Source organism: Lethenteron reissneri, chromosome 33 (assembly GCF_015708825.2).
Source record: "Lethenteron reissneri isolate LAM-NWPU_2019-01 chromosome 33, ASM1570882v1, whole genome shotgun sequence".
In the NCBI taxonomy this organism is placed as follows: Eukaryota; Metazoa; Chordata; class Hyperoartia; order Petromyzontiformes; family Petromyzontidae; genus Lethenteron; species Lethenteron reissneri.
The window spans coordinates 5,384,182-5,400,497 of NC_083811.1; the positions used below are offsets into that span (position 1 = coordinate 5,384,182).

General features: G+C 47.7%; 1 protein-coding gene across 1 annotated transcript; it reads right to left on the reverse strand.

Annotated features, from left to right (window-relative positions):
- Positions 1 to 969: 969 nt before the first annotated feature.
- On the reverse strand, positions 970 to 16,038 carry MIOX (myo-inositol oxygenase). Its single transcript, XM_061564398.1, has 10 exons — positions 15,948 to 16,038; positions 15,010 to 15,096; positions 14,341 to 14,421; positions 12,752 to 12,914; positions 10,456 to 10,523; positions 8,339 to 8,448; positions 6,552 to 6,619; positions 4,737 to 4,786; positions 3,586 to 3,698; positions 970 to 1,943 (listed from the first exon to the last, which is right to left on the reverse strand). The coding sequence occupies exons 1-10, from the start codon at positions 15,957 to 15,959 to the stop codon at positions 1,835 to 1,837; spliced, it is 861 nt and encodes a 286-aa protein (XP_061420382.1). The 5' UTR covers positions 15,960 to 16,038; the 3' UTR covers positions 970 to 1,834.
- Between the last annotated feature and the right edge of the window lie 278 nt (positions 16,039 to 16,316).

Sequence of the window (16,316 nt, forward strand, 5' to 3'; positions counted from 1 at the left end):
CCTCAACGTTGGATAGGTCGCACGGGACCCCAAGACTTGGCGCTACACTCTTGGCCCCCAAGATCCCCAGACATCATCACACCCTGCGACTTTTTCTTGTGGGGATACGTCAAAGACCGTGTTGTTTTTGTGCCACCATTAGCGACTAATCTGGATGACCTCAAAAACAGAATCACGGCAGCGGTGACTTCAGTGGAAGAGAAGCCACTTTGAGAGGCGTTTGGGACGAATTCAACGATCGTCTCGATGTTGTCCGTACAGCAGGTGGAGGGCACATAGAGTATTTATAAAATGGTTAGTACAATTTGATAACTCATTAAACCGTTTGTAACTTTTTGTGTAATTGTAACATGTTGCCATCGTGAAATATACTGCTTTGAAATTGGTTCTATTATTTTAAACACCCTGTATTTCTTCCCTCAAGCTTTCGCCACGCACTGCTGCGACGCATATCCAGGAGCGAGAATTCGGTTGAAGACACCCGCATTGGGTGCGTGGCAAAAGCTTGAGCGTATTTGTTATATATTCTTGGTTCTTTCGGTAAAGTCACGTAGAAGGGAAATAATACAATAATATTAATATAAAAAATAAAAATTCTCACGACGTTTCGACTGGAACACAAGCAATCATCATCATCAGGTGTGAAATCCACGGCAAGAAAATTTGAAAAAATATTTTTTTTATTGTTTTATATTTCTATTATTTTATAATTACCCTTTTACGTGACTTTACCGAAAGAACCAAGAATATGAATCCCTGCAGTCACGAAAGCTTAAATCAAAATTTAGTATTTGTTATATCCTCTCAACAGGCATCAAACGCAACGCGTTCAGTCCGTGTACTCGTTAACCCTCAAATTCCCGGCACGCACTCTCAACTCTCAACATTTGCCCAGGCAACACTGCAGGTGACGCGGCACAAACTCGGGTGCAAGTGACCGATGCGAGATCGAAGACAATGAAGCGTGGGTTTGAGTTCACCTTTTTATTCGTTTCACATGCACACGTATCCACGGCGCGTTTCTTTCGCACCGTACGTATCCAACCGTGCTCATCGGAGTTGTTGCTGTGAGTGTGCTACCATCTACCTATTACTATATTTTGCCACCGGTAAAAGAGATGTCTCATAGTGTGCTACCATCGTTGTAAATGTATAAATGTATACCCCGAATCAAGTTTGTATACCCTGTATTTCGTCACCAACAGTCCCAATCTCAGAACTATTTATTTTTATTCAGTTTGAGTTTGGATATTTGCCGAGTTCCATTAATGGCGAGTGTTTTATGAGTGTGGAAGTATACTGGGGAGACAACACACGCACCGAGAGGGGGACACTCATAAAAAGTAGATCCGCACAAATAAATGCAACAATCCATTCGCTGTACCCGCATCTCATGGCCTCGTCGCAGCCCCATGCGGGTTGGTAGTTTCACGACGAATCGGCGGAGAATTGGCGAGCAATTGCGCTCTAGCGCGGAATACTGCCGCTCTGAAGACGAGTCACGGAGCCAAATGGGCAGCACGTGAGCCCCCCGAAGCTCAATCGTGATTGGTCGGATCAGTGATTCTCACTGCAGCGCCACAACGCTAAAGGTTTTATGGGATTTAAACCCCGCTGCGTGGACCGGACTGATAGCGGAGAGAGAAAAAAAAATCCCTCCGCTCATGTAAGTGCTTAGTCGCGTGCGACCGTGGTTTGCACGAATCTTCGCGGTTGTGGTGGCGAAGTGACACCACGGGCTGGGTTTCTACTTCACGAATTGACGGGGCTATGTCGAAGTCGGCATGCGGCTTCCGTGCTGGTGTTTGTGTTCAGACCCCCCACCCCCCGCTATTCACCAGCGCAGTGACCCGGGGCAGTATTTCTCCACCAGCGCTGTATAGTATGGTTTCAACTCCTCCACGTTGGGCAAATCCTCGCTCTTCGTGTACAGGTCGAATTTGCTGCAACATTATATTCGAAGAAGAAAAAAGAAAGATGTATAAATGAACAGGACATATACGTTGCGTCTTAAAGATTATTGAGAAGTTATGGTCAAACAACCGCCGCACATTACCAACCTCACCCAGCAGAGATGTGGCAAAATCACTCCGTGGATACGTTACCCTACATCCAGCGTCTGGATGTGGGTGAGAGGTTGGTGGGTGTGTTTTTTTTGTTATATTTTATTCATTCAGATGAATGGACGTATGTTGAACTTCTATCGGGCTATCATTTATTATATACTCTTTGGTTCTTTCGGTAAAGTCACGTGACTTTACCGAAAGACCCAAAGAGTATGGATTCCTGCAGTCACGAAAGCTTCAAATCACTGTCAGTTATTATAAAGTGGCTGGGAGGGGACCTCAACATCACTTTTAAGAAGCCACTGGAGCCACGCACTTTCAAATCAAGATTTGAAAACTCACTCATTGCTTGTTGTGTTTAGTAGACTCGTGTCAGACAGCTTGCGACTTAGAGGCCACACATTTCTATCGACAAAGATAAGAGCCATATCACTTTGGGATTAATTTTCAAGTGAGGCATGGGGGAAGGGCTTTGGACGTACGCGAGGTTAAGTCACGCCTGTCGGTTCCACGGGTGGCGTTGTTCGCTTGCAACGGAGCACACAGACCGCACGGGCACCTCTCGTTTGCTCTTCCGTGGCTTCGGCTTGCGTGTGAAGAGCGGGGCATTGTACAGCCCTGCAGCTTTCAGTTAAATTGCTTTTATGATACTAGGGGTTTTCCCCCTTATTTCTGGCAACAAAACTGAAACCTTTTTACAAGGATTCATGTCTGCATTAACCGCAATACTTTCAGTCAAAATGCAAAAAAAACATACTATGATAATATATGCATTGTCCTTGAAACTGATTGGTCCACACCAAGGGACGGCTTTCTTTTGAGCCTCGACCCAATTGGTGCTCGACCAGAGGACGCCAAAAGGCGGGGGATACTCTATTATTATATTTTGGTACTGGCAAAGGAGGTCTAATGATGATGATGATGCTTTTATGTTTGTACTGTTCGCCTTTTGGCGTTCTCTGGTCTGACACTGGTGAGACATCGCCGCGTTAAGAAGGCTGCTGTCTCTGGTGTAGGCCAATTCGTTTCAAAGCCAATGCCAGATATTATCAGAGCAAGTTTGTTTGCATGCATTGCCACAGGTACGTGTGGTTTATGCAGACTTGAAGCCTTGGTGTTTTGACCACCTTAACAACTGTTTTATTGCCAGATAGGGTAAAGAGCCTGTTCTCATATTTTTTCATGATTTCATTTCATTTTTCTGCAGCTGGGACTTTTAACGAACTGTCCGCCAGTAAGGGGGCGAGCGCGTTAGAATGATGGACGCGTTAGAGTGATATACGTGCGTAAGAGTGACGTGGACGCGTTAGAGGAGTGATGGACGCGTTACAGAGTGATGTACACGCGTTAGAGTGATGAAGGCGTTAGAGTGATGGACGCGTTATAGAGTGATGTACACGCGTTAGAGTGATGAAGGCGTTAGAGTGATGGACGTGTTATAGAGTGATGGACGCGTTATAGAGTGATGGACGCGTTAGAGTGATGAAGGCGTTAGAGAAGTGATGGACGCGGGACTCACTTGAACTCTCTCACCCAGGGCAGCATCGCCCTGTCCTGTTCGTTACACAGGTGGTCATAGTCACCGGCCGTGTGCCACGGGTAGAACGAGTGGTAGCGCACGATGTAAAAACCCTAAGGAGCGCAAAGGCAACAAGAAAGTATTTAATAATAGAGATTTATTTGGGTTAGATCGCGTAAATATGTAAATGTGTCGTTAAAACCAGCCACCACCCGACACAGCCAACTAGTGAGGGTTGTCACGTAAACAGAACGTGGCCAATTCGTCACGAGTACAGCACTACACCAGTGTGTTAGAGGACCAAGCCACAACATTTACCATCTGAGTACGACTGTCGGGGCAAGTGCTGTTAGCGAGCACCTATGAAGGCCGCAACGGCACACGAGGGGGTGGGGTGGCCAGCACCACGCCCGGCGACGTTTACGCATCGCACCCGTTGCTCATTTTTTTCAGGCTGAGTCGACCTAAAAAAGGCTCATTACCGGTTCAGAAGATCGTCACCGGTGTTGGCCGTGGCCGGGAATTGAACTCGAGTCGCCGGGTTCGTAGCGCAGCGCGCTAACCCCCCCCCCGCATCCGCTCACTCCAAGCATCTAGCGGGCAAAGACAAAGATCCCCCGTATAGCCTTAACAGACTTTGGGGCAAGTGCTGTTCGCGAGCATACGCATTTCACGCGACAGGTCACACCCCCCTGCTCCCGATGATGTTCACACGTGGTGCTGCCTTGCCGTGTACTATTCTGAGCTCACAAGTTTCTGTGCGAGTCCTTGCATCCTCTGAGTTGCTGCTTTCTCGAAAGAGTCCAGCTCTGCGACTCGTGCCTAACGGATTAACAGCAAGGCAAGGCTTCATCGCAACGGACGTTGTTTTTCTACTCCTACGCAAAGAGTCTGGCAGCGAAACGACTTCACCGTGGCGTAGAAACACCTGCTGGGGAGAGCTAAATAAAATAAATATATACAAAATAAATACTCTTTGGTTCTTTCGGTAAAAGTCACGGAGGTATACCGACGTGACTTTACCGAACCAAAGAGTATGGATTCCTGTAGTCACGAAAGCTTCACAACAAGATACAAAATAAAGTTTGAGCATTAAAAAAAAAGCATTACCACCTCCCTCGATCAGAATCTTCTCGTGATTGGAAACTCACCTCCTCGGGGATGGTGCACTCGTTGAACTTCAACACCCGGTACATGTACTCTGAAACAAATGGCAGACGGATGTTTTTTTATTTCTCACGAGTACACGCGAAAACAAAGTCGGCAAAGCAAAAAAAAACGTAACAGAGATTTTAGTTCATCGTCAGTCTGTGGGTCTTACGGACCAATATTTTCCAGCAGCGTTTGGTTTCGAGTTCTCTACGTCTCATCAGCAATACACAGATGCGGCTTGTCTCGAACGAAACAATTATACTCTTTGGGTCTTTCGGTAAAGTCACGTCGAAAGAAAATAAATTAAATAATAGAATACGACGTTTCGATTGCAACACAAGCAATCTTCATCAGGTATAACTAAATTTGAGAGATAGACAAAACACAGACACGGGGAAACAGAGACAGACACACAGACATACACACAAGTGTGTATTCAAGACGTGTGTCTGTCTTGTATTTTGTCTCTCTCAAATTTAGTTCTACCTGATGACGATTGCTTGTGTTGCAATCGAAACGTAGAATTTTATAATTAAATTAATTTTCTTTCTACGTGACTTTACCGAAAGAACCAAAGAGTCATTTCTGCAGTCACGAAAGCTTCAAATCAAGTTTGAAACAACAGTATTTAAACTTATTTTTTCTTGTCTTGCCCAATTAAACCCTCGTTGAGTGTCAATGATTTTTTTTTCAGGACGGTGCTGCTTGCATTCATAATACAAATTTGGGTTTATTTTTTTTGGGGTTAGATCGCGTAAATATAAATGCGTCGTTAAACCCGCCACCACCCGACACGGCCAAACAGGAAGGTTTGTCACGTAAACGTTGCAGAGTAACTCCAACAAACCGGCGTTGCTGTGCTCGTAACGAATTGGCGTGTTCTGTTTACGTGACAAACCTTACTATTTGGCCGTGTCGGGTGGTGGCGGGCGTAACGACACATTTATATTGACGCGATCTAACCCAAAACAAACTTGTATTATAGACGATATTGGTCGCGGGAGGCTACGCGTCAGGCTGCTCGCGTTGTGTGGCGACACCTTCTTGCTGCACTTTTTATCTTGGACGAAGAAAGCCGAAGCGTGCGGGGAGAAGAAACACAGCGTGCCGGACAGCTCGATCAGCAGCCTACTTTCTCTACTGCACCACCATGAGCACCTCCACACGGGCGTCTAGTGCAACATGAACAGTGCCGGCTCTCGGCTTCATTAAAACCCTTTTCGCCGGATAATGTACGTGCGTGTTTTTTTTTTACGTGACAAAATACATCGCGGGGCATTTTCTTAAGATGCAATAACTCGAGGCTGGATATTAAGCGGAACTCATATTAGCACGATTCTGGTATAAGCAACACACGCTTGTAACACCATTGGAACCTCATTTGCCAGTAGCAAAATATGATAATTGGTTTTTTACACTTTTATCTGGGAACAAAACTGACACCTTTTTTACAATGAGTCATGTTTGTAATTGACCACAATGTTATGTTTAATCTGGTCCAACACCATGTGAGACTAGGCTCTAAAGAAAGCTGTCTCGGGTGTGGACCAATCAACTTCAAGGACAGTGCATACATTATCAGAGTTATGTTTTTTTGTTTGCATTCCGACTGCAGTTATTGTGGTCAATGCAAACATGACTCCTTGTAAAAAAGGTGTCCGTTTTGTTGCCAGATAAAAGGGTAAAAAAACAATTAACACACGCTTGTAACTTCTGAAACAAGGCACGCTCTCCTGCGGATGTCAGGACACCGAGCCCTGCCCGCTGTGAGCTTCTGCTGTAACAATGAGTGTGTGCCACACACGCCGTCTTACCATCGTGACCCCACGACATGGAGACTTTGTCCAAGCCGCAGTTGGGCTCGTATATGCCGCAGAGAGTACTGCAAATGGGTGGGGAAGCCAACAGCCTTAGTTGAGAATACGTTTTTTATGTACGCCATTAATGAAATTATCCAGCTGTTTTAATGAATGTACTTTTCACGATTAATGCCGTTCATTGGCGCCTGGTCGTGGGGTTAATTGTTAACAAGCAGACCGCTCCGTATACATAAGCCGAACGTTACAGTAGACAGCACGCTTAATTAGTCTCTTTATATATTATTCTTCATTTTTTTCCCTCCGTATTATTCTACGAGCAAGGGATTTGCCTCCGAACGGCCACGTTGCATAAACTCCCACTGAATCTGGTTTAATTAGTGGTGCACTAGGGACGCGACCAAGGTGACACGCGGGGTCACTTCTTCATTAACTCCGGAGAAGCTTATTCTGGAGAGTTTATAACGTCATTAAAGCTATTAAGCTTCATGCCCTCGCCCCACTATTCCCACTGGTGACTCCGTCTCAAGAAGGCTCCCTTGCGCCAAGGTTGTGTGACAACAGCGGCATGAAGCACAACTACTGCGTCGGAAAGACAGCGTCTGAATTCAGACGCTGTCTTTCCGACAGACCTGTTCTTCACCTGAGGACGGCTGCTTGCGTTGTGGCCGAAACGTCGTGAGAATTATTTTATTATGTTTTATTTTTATTATTTCCCCAAGAAGATGAATCCCTGCAGTCACGAAAGCTTTAAATCGAAATACTGCGACCTACTCTGTGAACAGCGTGTGCGTAATCCCACAAACTGTTGCGTGATGATGCCGATCAGTAGAACAATGCCAAACATTTACCCAGAAAAGCCTCACTGAGTCGCTAGACTTCCCGTTGTTGTTTTTTTTAGGAAGTGGGGGGGGGGGGGTCCTCCTTTTTTGGGATAGATGGCCACTGCTATGAACGAGGTGTGCAACGAGTGGGGAGGATATCTTGAGACCCCAGAGAACACCCACCACGCATCAGAGGGTGTGATCCTCAGCACCGCTATCTCCTCCTTCCCGCACCTTGCCCGACAGCACTTGGCAAGCCCCCAGTGATCAATCGTGTAAGAACCCTTGTCAAGTATTACCATGTTACGGCGCTATAGAAATTGTTATACTGGTAGGAACCACCTGGTTCCACCAGCCCACAGGGGATTATTGTATCCGTCCGTCTGTCGTGCAGGGAAGGGCTGGGGAGGATGGGGAGGGGCTGGGTGGGGAGGGGCTGGGTGGGGAGGGTGGGCTGGGAGGGGAGAGTGGGGAGGGGATGGGTGGGGAGGGTGAGGAGGGGCTGGGTGGGGAGGGTGGGGCTGGGAGGGGAGGGTGGGGAGGGGCTGGGTGGGGAGGGTGGGGAGGGGCTGGGTGGGGAGGGTGAGGAGGGGCTGGGTAGGGAGGGTGGGGGGTGGGCTGGGTGGGGCTGGGTGGGGAGGGGCTGGTCACCCCGTGGTGCCCTTATAAAACTCAACGTTTAACCTAATCACGCCGGCTTGTGCCCGCCCTCACAGTCGGGCATATTTGCGGAATACACCACGCCGCCGTTGACCCTGGCCATTGACCGAGCAACCCAACGTTCCTACCAGCTCCCTCCACAGGAATGTCTTTCTTAACCGGCTAAATGCTGATTAGCTTCCAATATCTAGGCACTCCTTCCACTGGGCGATGGGCTGCATGCCTTACGACTTTCGTGTATAGTGTAAATGTGAATTGTGGCCCGTGCATAATCCACAATGAGTGTCACGTTGCATTTACTTGTAGCGCGCGTCGTGTGAGTCCGGGTTATCTTGGAAAGTGGAGTCTCTGTAGACGATCGATTTCTGGAATGCGCATCCAACTGGAAAGGTATCTCCAACCACGCACCACTGGAGGCAAAAGGATTCACACATTCACTCAACTACAACAGCTGTGTGAGATACCGCCATGAGAGGTCAACAGCTGTGTGAGATACCATGACGAGAGGTCAACACCTGTGTGTGACACACGGCAAGAAGTCAACAGCTGTGTGATACCACAGCGAAAGGTCAACAGCTGTGTGAGATACCGCCACGAGAGGTCAACAGCTGTGTGAGATACCACAGCGAGAGGTCAACAGCTGTGTGAGACACCACAACAAGAGGTCAACAGCTGTGTGAGATACCGCCACGAGAGGTCAACAGCTGTGTGAGATAGCACAGCGAGAGGTCAACAGCTGTGTGAGACACCACAGCGAGAGGTCAACAGCTGTGTGTGACACCACAGCGAGAGGTCAACAGCTGTGTGAGACACCACAGCGAGAGGTCAACAGCTGTGTGTGACACCACAGCGAGAGGTCAACAGCTGTGTGAGACATCACAGCGAGAGGTCAACAGCTGTGTGAGACACCACGACGAGAGGTCAACAGCTGTGTGAGATACCACAGCGAGAGGTCAACAGCTGTGTGAGACATCACAACAAGAGGTCAACAGCTGTGTGAGACACCACAGCGAGAGGTCAACAGCTGTGTGAGACACCACAGCGAAAGGTCAACAGCTGTGTGAGATACCACAGCGAGAGGTCAACAGCTGTGTGAGACACCACAACAAGAGGTCAACAGCTGTGTGAGACACCACAGCGAGAGGTCAACAGCTGTGTGTGACACCACAGCGAGAGGTCAACAGCTGTGTGAGATACCACAGCGAGAGGTCAACAGCTGTGTGAGACACCACGATGAGAGGTCAACAGCTGTGTGAGACACCACAACAAGAGGTCAACAGCTGTGTGAGATACCACAGCGAGAAGTCAACAGCTGTGTGAGACACCACAGCGAGAAGTCAACAGCTGTGTGAGACACCACAGCGAGAGGTCAACAGCTGTGTGAGACACCACGATGAGAGGTCAACAGCTGTGTGAGACACCACAACAAGAGGTCAACAGCTGTGTGAGACACCACAGCGAGAAGTCAACAGCTGTGTGAGACACCACAGCGAGAGGTCAACAGCTGTGTGAGACACCACAGCGAGAGGTCAACAGCTGTGTGTGACACCACAGCGAGAGGTCAACAGCTGTGTGAGACATCACAGCGAGAGGTCAACAGCTGTGTGAGACACCACGACGAGAGGTCAACAGCTGTGTGAGATACCACAGCGAGAGGTCAACAGCTGTGTGAGACATCACAGCGAGAGGTCAACAGCTGTGTGAGACACCACGACGAGAGGTCAACAGCTGTGTGAGATACCACAGCGAGAAGTCAACAGCTGTGTGAGACACCACAGCGAGAGGTCAACAGCTGTGAGAGACACCACGACGAGAGGTCAACAGCTGTGTGAGACACTACAGCGAGAGGTCAACAGCTGTGTGAGACACCACAGCGAGATGTCAACAGCTGTGTGAGACACCACAGCGAGAGGTCAACAGCTGTGTGAGACACTACGACGAGATGTCAACAGCTGTGTGAGACACCACAGCGAGAGGTCAACAGCTGTGTGAGACACTACAGCGAGAGGTCAACAGTTGTGTGAGACACCACGGCGAGAGGTCAACAGCCGTGTGAGACACCACGACGAGAGGTCAACAGCTGTGAGAGACACCACAACAAGAGGTCAACAGCTGTGAGAGACACCACGGCGAGAGGGCAACAGCTGTGAGAGACACCACAGCGAGAGGGCAACAGCTGTGTGAGACACCACGACGATAGGTCAACAGCTGTGTGAGACACCACGACGAGAGGTCAACAGCTGTGAGAGACACCACAACAAGAGGTCAACAGCTGTGTGAGACACCACGACGAGAGGTCAACAGCTGTGTGAGTGCCACGGCAAGAAGCCAGAGAGCCGCACGCGGCTCCGAAGCCACCGCAGCTTTTGCCAACCCCCCGAGCGAGTTGGTGTCCGCGGCATGCGCGTGGACCTCACCTGGGGCTCTCCCCAGCGGGCCATGATCTTCCCGAGGTCGTGGATAAGGCCGACGAGCTGGAGCCAGTCTGCAGGAGAATGAGCACAGCAAAAACAAGCAGTGAACGTTTGTGTGATGCGATGCACAAGCAACCCCACACCCCCCCCCCCCCCACCCATCCATGCGTGAGTACAGAGTCTCAACTATCACAGACCTTCAAGCACTCTCACGTTGGCCGACCTTTTCGGTCGGTAAATATCAACTGAATTATTATATTTCAATTATTTACATCTGTCTGTCAATTCACTGTTGAATTAAAGCCACCCCCTCCCTCCCCCCCCCCCCATGCTGTATCAGTCATGGAGGTTGTTTGACCATACTTCCCCAAGCTGGTTATTGTGGGTTGTTGAAGGAGGGGAGGACCTAGGACCGCCGTGAGCCCAGCAACCTGAATTTGATTCCAAAGCCGGGCGAACATCAGTGGAAAGTGATGTCTCAACTGGTCCTGAGCCCTACCCCTTCACCAAACTGCAATGGCCAGCGTGGTGAAGTATGGTCAAACAACCCCCATGGCCAACACTGCACGTGAAGAACCTGCAGTAGAGGATATAACACAGGGCTGTCAGCTGTTATTATCAAGACAAACTAAACCATGGTCTTTAACGACATCATCTAACCTATAAAGAGCAAGTACATAAATGAGTGAAATAAATTGACCTCTTTTCTATTTCTGCACATGAACATTATATTAACAAGACTTACATTCACTGGCACCGACTATGGATTAATATCGGCCGCTGTAACATAAATTCTCACCCATCGGTTACAGGCCATGGACCAGAGCATTACTGTGGTGGCAAATCTTTAGTGGTACCAATCTTTCTTTTATGACCATAAAGTGAACTATGCGACAACTTACGGATGTGAAAAGTTTATCACAGCGTTAACTTTTATTGGCCACGCAAAGACGTTGGTACAATTTAAACCCTAAACTTTTATTTGTCAACTTTGTAAAAAAAAATGTTTTAGAGCGATGCAAAATATTCTTTAACTGTTTTACAAGTCAATATTTTCTGCCTGTTCTGTACTCTGAAACATGACTACATATAAAGTATTTAATAAAATTGTAGCCTATTGTAATATGTTTGTATTCTAGGGGATGATACATTTTCATCTGTTTATACAAAATAATAATTGCTGAAACCACTCTAGTTTTACCAAGTCATGCTGTACGCATTTGTGATGGACTGAACTCATAAGTGCAAGATAATACGCGTTCAGACTTACTTAGGATGAAGCAAAATAAATATTTATATATCTGGATCAAACAAAGCTACATCATAACTATTTATGAGCGCAGCACTCTTCATTTAGATGAGACCCTGCTGATAATTGTAAAAAGTTGAGTCGTCACCGACACTATTAGACCGGGTTTTTGTTCTGGGCCAATGGACTGCCATTGTTGTACCATATGCTTGGGTCTTTCGGTAAAGTCACGTAGATAGGTTCAAATAAAAATAATTGCAACACAAGCGGTCGTCTTCAACACAAGCGGTCGTCTTCAGGACCCTTTTCTTGTTTTGTGATCAAAACGTCGTAGTTTTTTTTGTTATTTTAATTATTTTTCTTTGAGCCTATCTACGTGACTTCACCGAAAGACCCAAGAATATGAATTCCTGCAGTCACGACAGCTTTAAGTCAAGATCGCTGTACCATGTCCTGCACTACCACTAGGAAGAGGGCCGGATCGGTTCGAGGAACCAAACTGATCGGCTCGGACCTGGGTTTATCAAACAGTGGGCGACCGGGGGTGAGTCGGGGAGGACGCAGAGCCTTGCGGTCCGGATGCGTGCCACGCTGTCAAAGCCAGACCCGAAATGGATCGACGAGTCCTGGGTCACCAAACACGGGTTTAAGACGCGGTGGGTCGAGGAAACGCGGCACTTGTGTCTTTATCTTTTTAAATCCTTTATATTAAGTTCACTTGCTTGCTTGCTTGCGCGCTTACGACCGGGCAAATCTTCCGATCGTTTTTTAACCCACTTCCCGTGATCCAATCGAGCTGATATTTTGCACACAGACTCGTTGTGCGTGACAATTTATTTTCGTGAAAAAAATTTCCCAAAATTTTCCACTTTTTAGGGAAAAAAAAAATCATATTTAATTTAAAATACCAATGTGATAAAAATGAAACTCTTACTCAAGAAAAACAGAAATGAATAATAAAATAAAACCGATGCCATGCATATAAAGGATTTATAGTGAAAAACTTCGTTTTTACGGGTTATTTTTTTTTGTGTTGGCGAGCACACGGACCCTTGTCCGGGTGAGCCTGGCGAATGGCCTCCGCCGTCTGGTACGCGTGGAACGAGTTGGGGAAGTCCACGTCCGGGTCCGACTCGTCCACCATCAGGTCCATCTCGGCGAGCGCCTTCATGATGCTCATGCGCGTGCGCTCCATGCGGCCCCACTGTGCGTACTGCGGGGACGGCGGCAAGGGTGGCATCTCGCAGATTCATCACGTGCACATTATCTCTAGCCTGACAATTTACGTGCAACATCTGTCACATTTCTAGCCTGACAATTACGTGCACATCTGTCACATCTCTAGCCAGAAAATGCACCCATGAGTTGCACTTGAAAAACTATTCAACGGGCTGCCAGGCCAATCCATTAAGGGAACCTTTTGAGGGTTGTCGGCGGATCGTAAATATGTTGTGAAACTCCCTTCCCGTGTGCGGAGAGATGTCATAACCCTGACTTTCCAGGAGAGGGCATTGCAGCAAATATGTGGACCTCACTTATTCGCTCTGTATGGACGAGTGTTTCCAACCAAGCATGTGTGGGTTTGTTATTCTGGGAGCTCCGGTTTCCTCCCACTCATTAATTGCCCAATAACATCTTAATACGTAGGGGACGGCAGAACGTGGGCAATTGTTGGTCGCGCTGGTTCAAGCTTGTCTGTGGTTCGTCACTCCTTCCAGTTGTTCTTGCTCCACAAGAGCGAGCGAATACTCTTGCTGCGCGTTAAGTTGAACTTATTCATTGTTGATAAAAACTAAAATTGGAGATTCTACCGTGCAAAGAGAGGTGGACATGAAAGCACGTGGATGTATGTACGTGCATCGTAGAGTAGGTGCACCAAGCATGTTAGTACTCAGCATGTTACGTTTATTGTAAATATACGTAAATGGACACTTTATTTTGCTAATCTACAGATCAAGAAATCAGTATTGGAAGCTTGTGTCGTACGAATCAATTCTCCTTGGATCGTCCAATGGCTAGAGAAATACGCAGCCTATTGACCTCACGTAAATAAAGAATTTGCCCAATATCACAAATATATCTACACCAAAAAACGAAACCTTGAGGTCTCATTGAGAATTTGATCACACGATAGCTCTTTGGTCCCGCAGGCACGATTCAGTACATCAACTCCTCGAGATGCAATGCACACTTTCCTGCAACATCAATGACTAACCGTGGTTAGTATTAACCAGGAACGATGTCAGGTTGTCGAGACAATTGCCCTTTTGGACTGTCGGGACTTTTCCTTTTCTTGGTTTACAACAAAGATTCGCCCGGCGTATCGCCTTTGACAGACTGTTGGGGCAAGTGCTGTTAGCGAGTAGCACCTATAAAGGCCGGCACGGCACACAAAGGGGATGGGGGTGGCCAACACCATTCCCGGCCGCCTTTGTCTCCCTAGTGGTGATGTTTACATATCCCTCATTTGAGACCGAGTCGACCTAGGGGAGGCCCATGCCTAAGTTCAGAGAATCGTCACCGGTGTAGTGCCGTGAGCGGGAATCGAACTCGGGTCTCCGGGCTCGTAGCGCAGTGCGCTAACCGCTACACCGCCGCTCCCCGCACTTATCTGCAACGATGACCTCAAAAGTCGTCACCTTTTTACGAACGAGCTCCACGGTCTGGTAGGTGTGCATTTCTTTATACGTTTTCTTGATGCGTTCCTGCAGCGGGCCATTCTGAAAGGTGGGGGAACGCGTGAAGAAACGAATGGGCAGTCAGTTCCTAGACACTTGGCTATTCTTGCAGGCATACAGAATCTCTTAAATCGGTGGCACCTCATCTATGTATGTACGTTGAACTTCTTTCGCACCGTACGTAGCCACCCGTGCTAATCGGAGGTGCTACTACAAGTCGCTCAAAGGAGGACTGGATTGCAAAAGCAAAGAAATACGAAAGCAGGTGCACAGCAACAGTACTGTACAACAATCGTAAAACACGAGGTGTAAAAAAATACACGTAATATCCTGAAACTAGGTGGATGTGAGATCAGATAGGAACAGTTGCAAAGGAATACAATTCACGGAGAAAAAAAATCACGAGTCTACGTGAACGCGTCCGAGAAACGAGAGACTCAAGAGACGGAACGATGAAATCGCCTCGTGTGCCGGTGCTGAGGGGTGGATTCTGGCACGGCAGGATCGTGAAAGATGCGGGGGCATCTTGGGGAGGCCTTCATCCAGCAGTGGATTGCAAAAAATATGCCTCAAAGTTAATTGAGATCAATTTTGGCAGCGCAGTGGAGGCTTTTTTTTCCAGGGTCTTACCTCAAAGTTTCGGAAGTGCTCCTTGTTGGATTTGCTACATAGGTCACCGATGTCTGGCCGATAGACATGCGATGGATCAATGAAGTTCTGCAACAAATAAACACGCGCGCGCGCTGTTTAGCAAGCGAAACATTGACGGGCAATTGCCCAGAATGAGCCGTCTGGGCGACACAAACAAGGGGGGGTTGACCTCGCACAAAGGGCCCCCTTGTCAAGACACGTGCGGTGCGTAACGAGGCATCGACTTCGTTTATCCCAACGGCGCTCTTTTAGTGTGGGTGTGTGTGTGTGTTCACGGGTTTCACGCATTGGATCTGGGTGCAGCGGGTTACATGTTGGACAGAGTGTATGCGAGTGCGACTTTCATGGCGGCAGAAATGCTCGGAACTGGACAGACGAGACAGAAGAAATGTGAAATAATAGACGGTTTTAAAAAAAGAAACGGAAAAAAGGCATTTTTCTGAAATGCAAATCTCAACCCTGATTGGTGGCAATCCATCAAACCGCCGTCATCAAGTGCACGGCTAGAATGTGTATACGTTTGAAGCAAATTCATGATCAGCCGTGATCAAACCACCGATGGATGAATAACCCCCCAAAAAAACCACCATCCTCTTTCAAGTCCCACGATGAAACAATCCACCCCACACCCGCAACTCTTAATTATCAATCCCACAGACACGAGCGGGGATGCTTGCTGGGTTATTAAATTGCAGAGAAGTGATCTGGCGACTTGACTTTGGGAGGTTTTCCTCCCACTGGCAGATTTGACCGTGGCTGATGATGATGATTAAAGCCAGAAATCACCCCAACACGTGACCGTAATCAGCATCCCTTAAGATCAAGTCAAACTGTCAGCGTTCGCAAAATACAATGCGATATTCTTGTGCCGTCAATATCTCTGCACAAGTCCATTGTCTTGATAAATTGTCACTCACCTTGACCCGCATATTCGCGTGGTGCCAGATGGACACTTCGGAGAGCAGTGGATGGGCGTCCTAGATTTACAACTCCAGTTAAATAGCGGCGATATCGCTGACCATTTCAAATGCGTGGTTTAAAATTAACGCATTTCGAGGTCTCTCTTATTAACGCGACGATGTTACTTAGTCATCTATGGCATGGGGTGGGCCAGCTTTCGATGCTCGAGATGAAGTTGGCTGTAACGCTCAATTGAGCACATCGTCTGAAAGGATGTTACAAAATCTCGACATATCGTTCTCACCTTTGGCCATTGACGAGACTCGCTCCCAACTCGTCGTGTCTCTCCGTTCAGATTTTGGTTACAAAACGTTGGGAGGGTCGCA

Coding starts and splice junctions, on each gene's coding strand:
- MIOX (XM_061564398.1), bottom strand. Junction 8,449..10,455: donor CCCGCTGGGGAGAGCCCCAG/GTGAGGTCCACG, acceptor TTTTGCCTCCAG/TGGTGCGTGGTTGGAGATAC. Junction 4,787..6,551: donor CATGTCGTGGGGTCACGATG/GTAAGACGGCGT, acceptor CATTTGTTTCAG/AGTACATGTACCGGGTGTTG.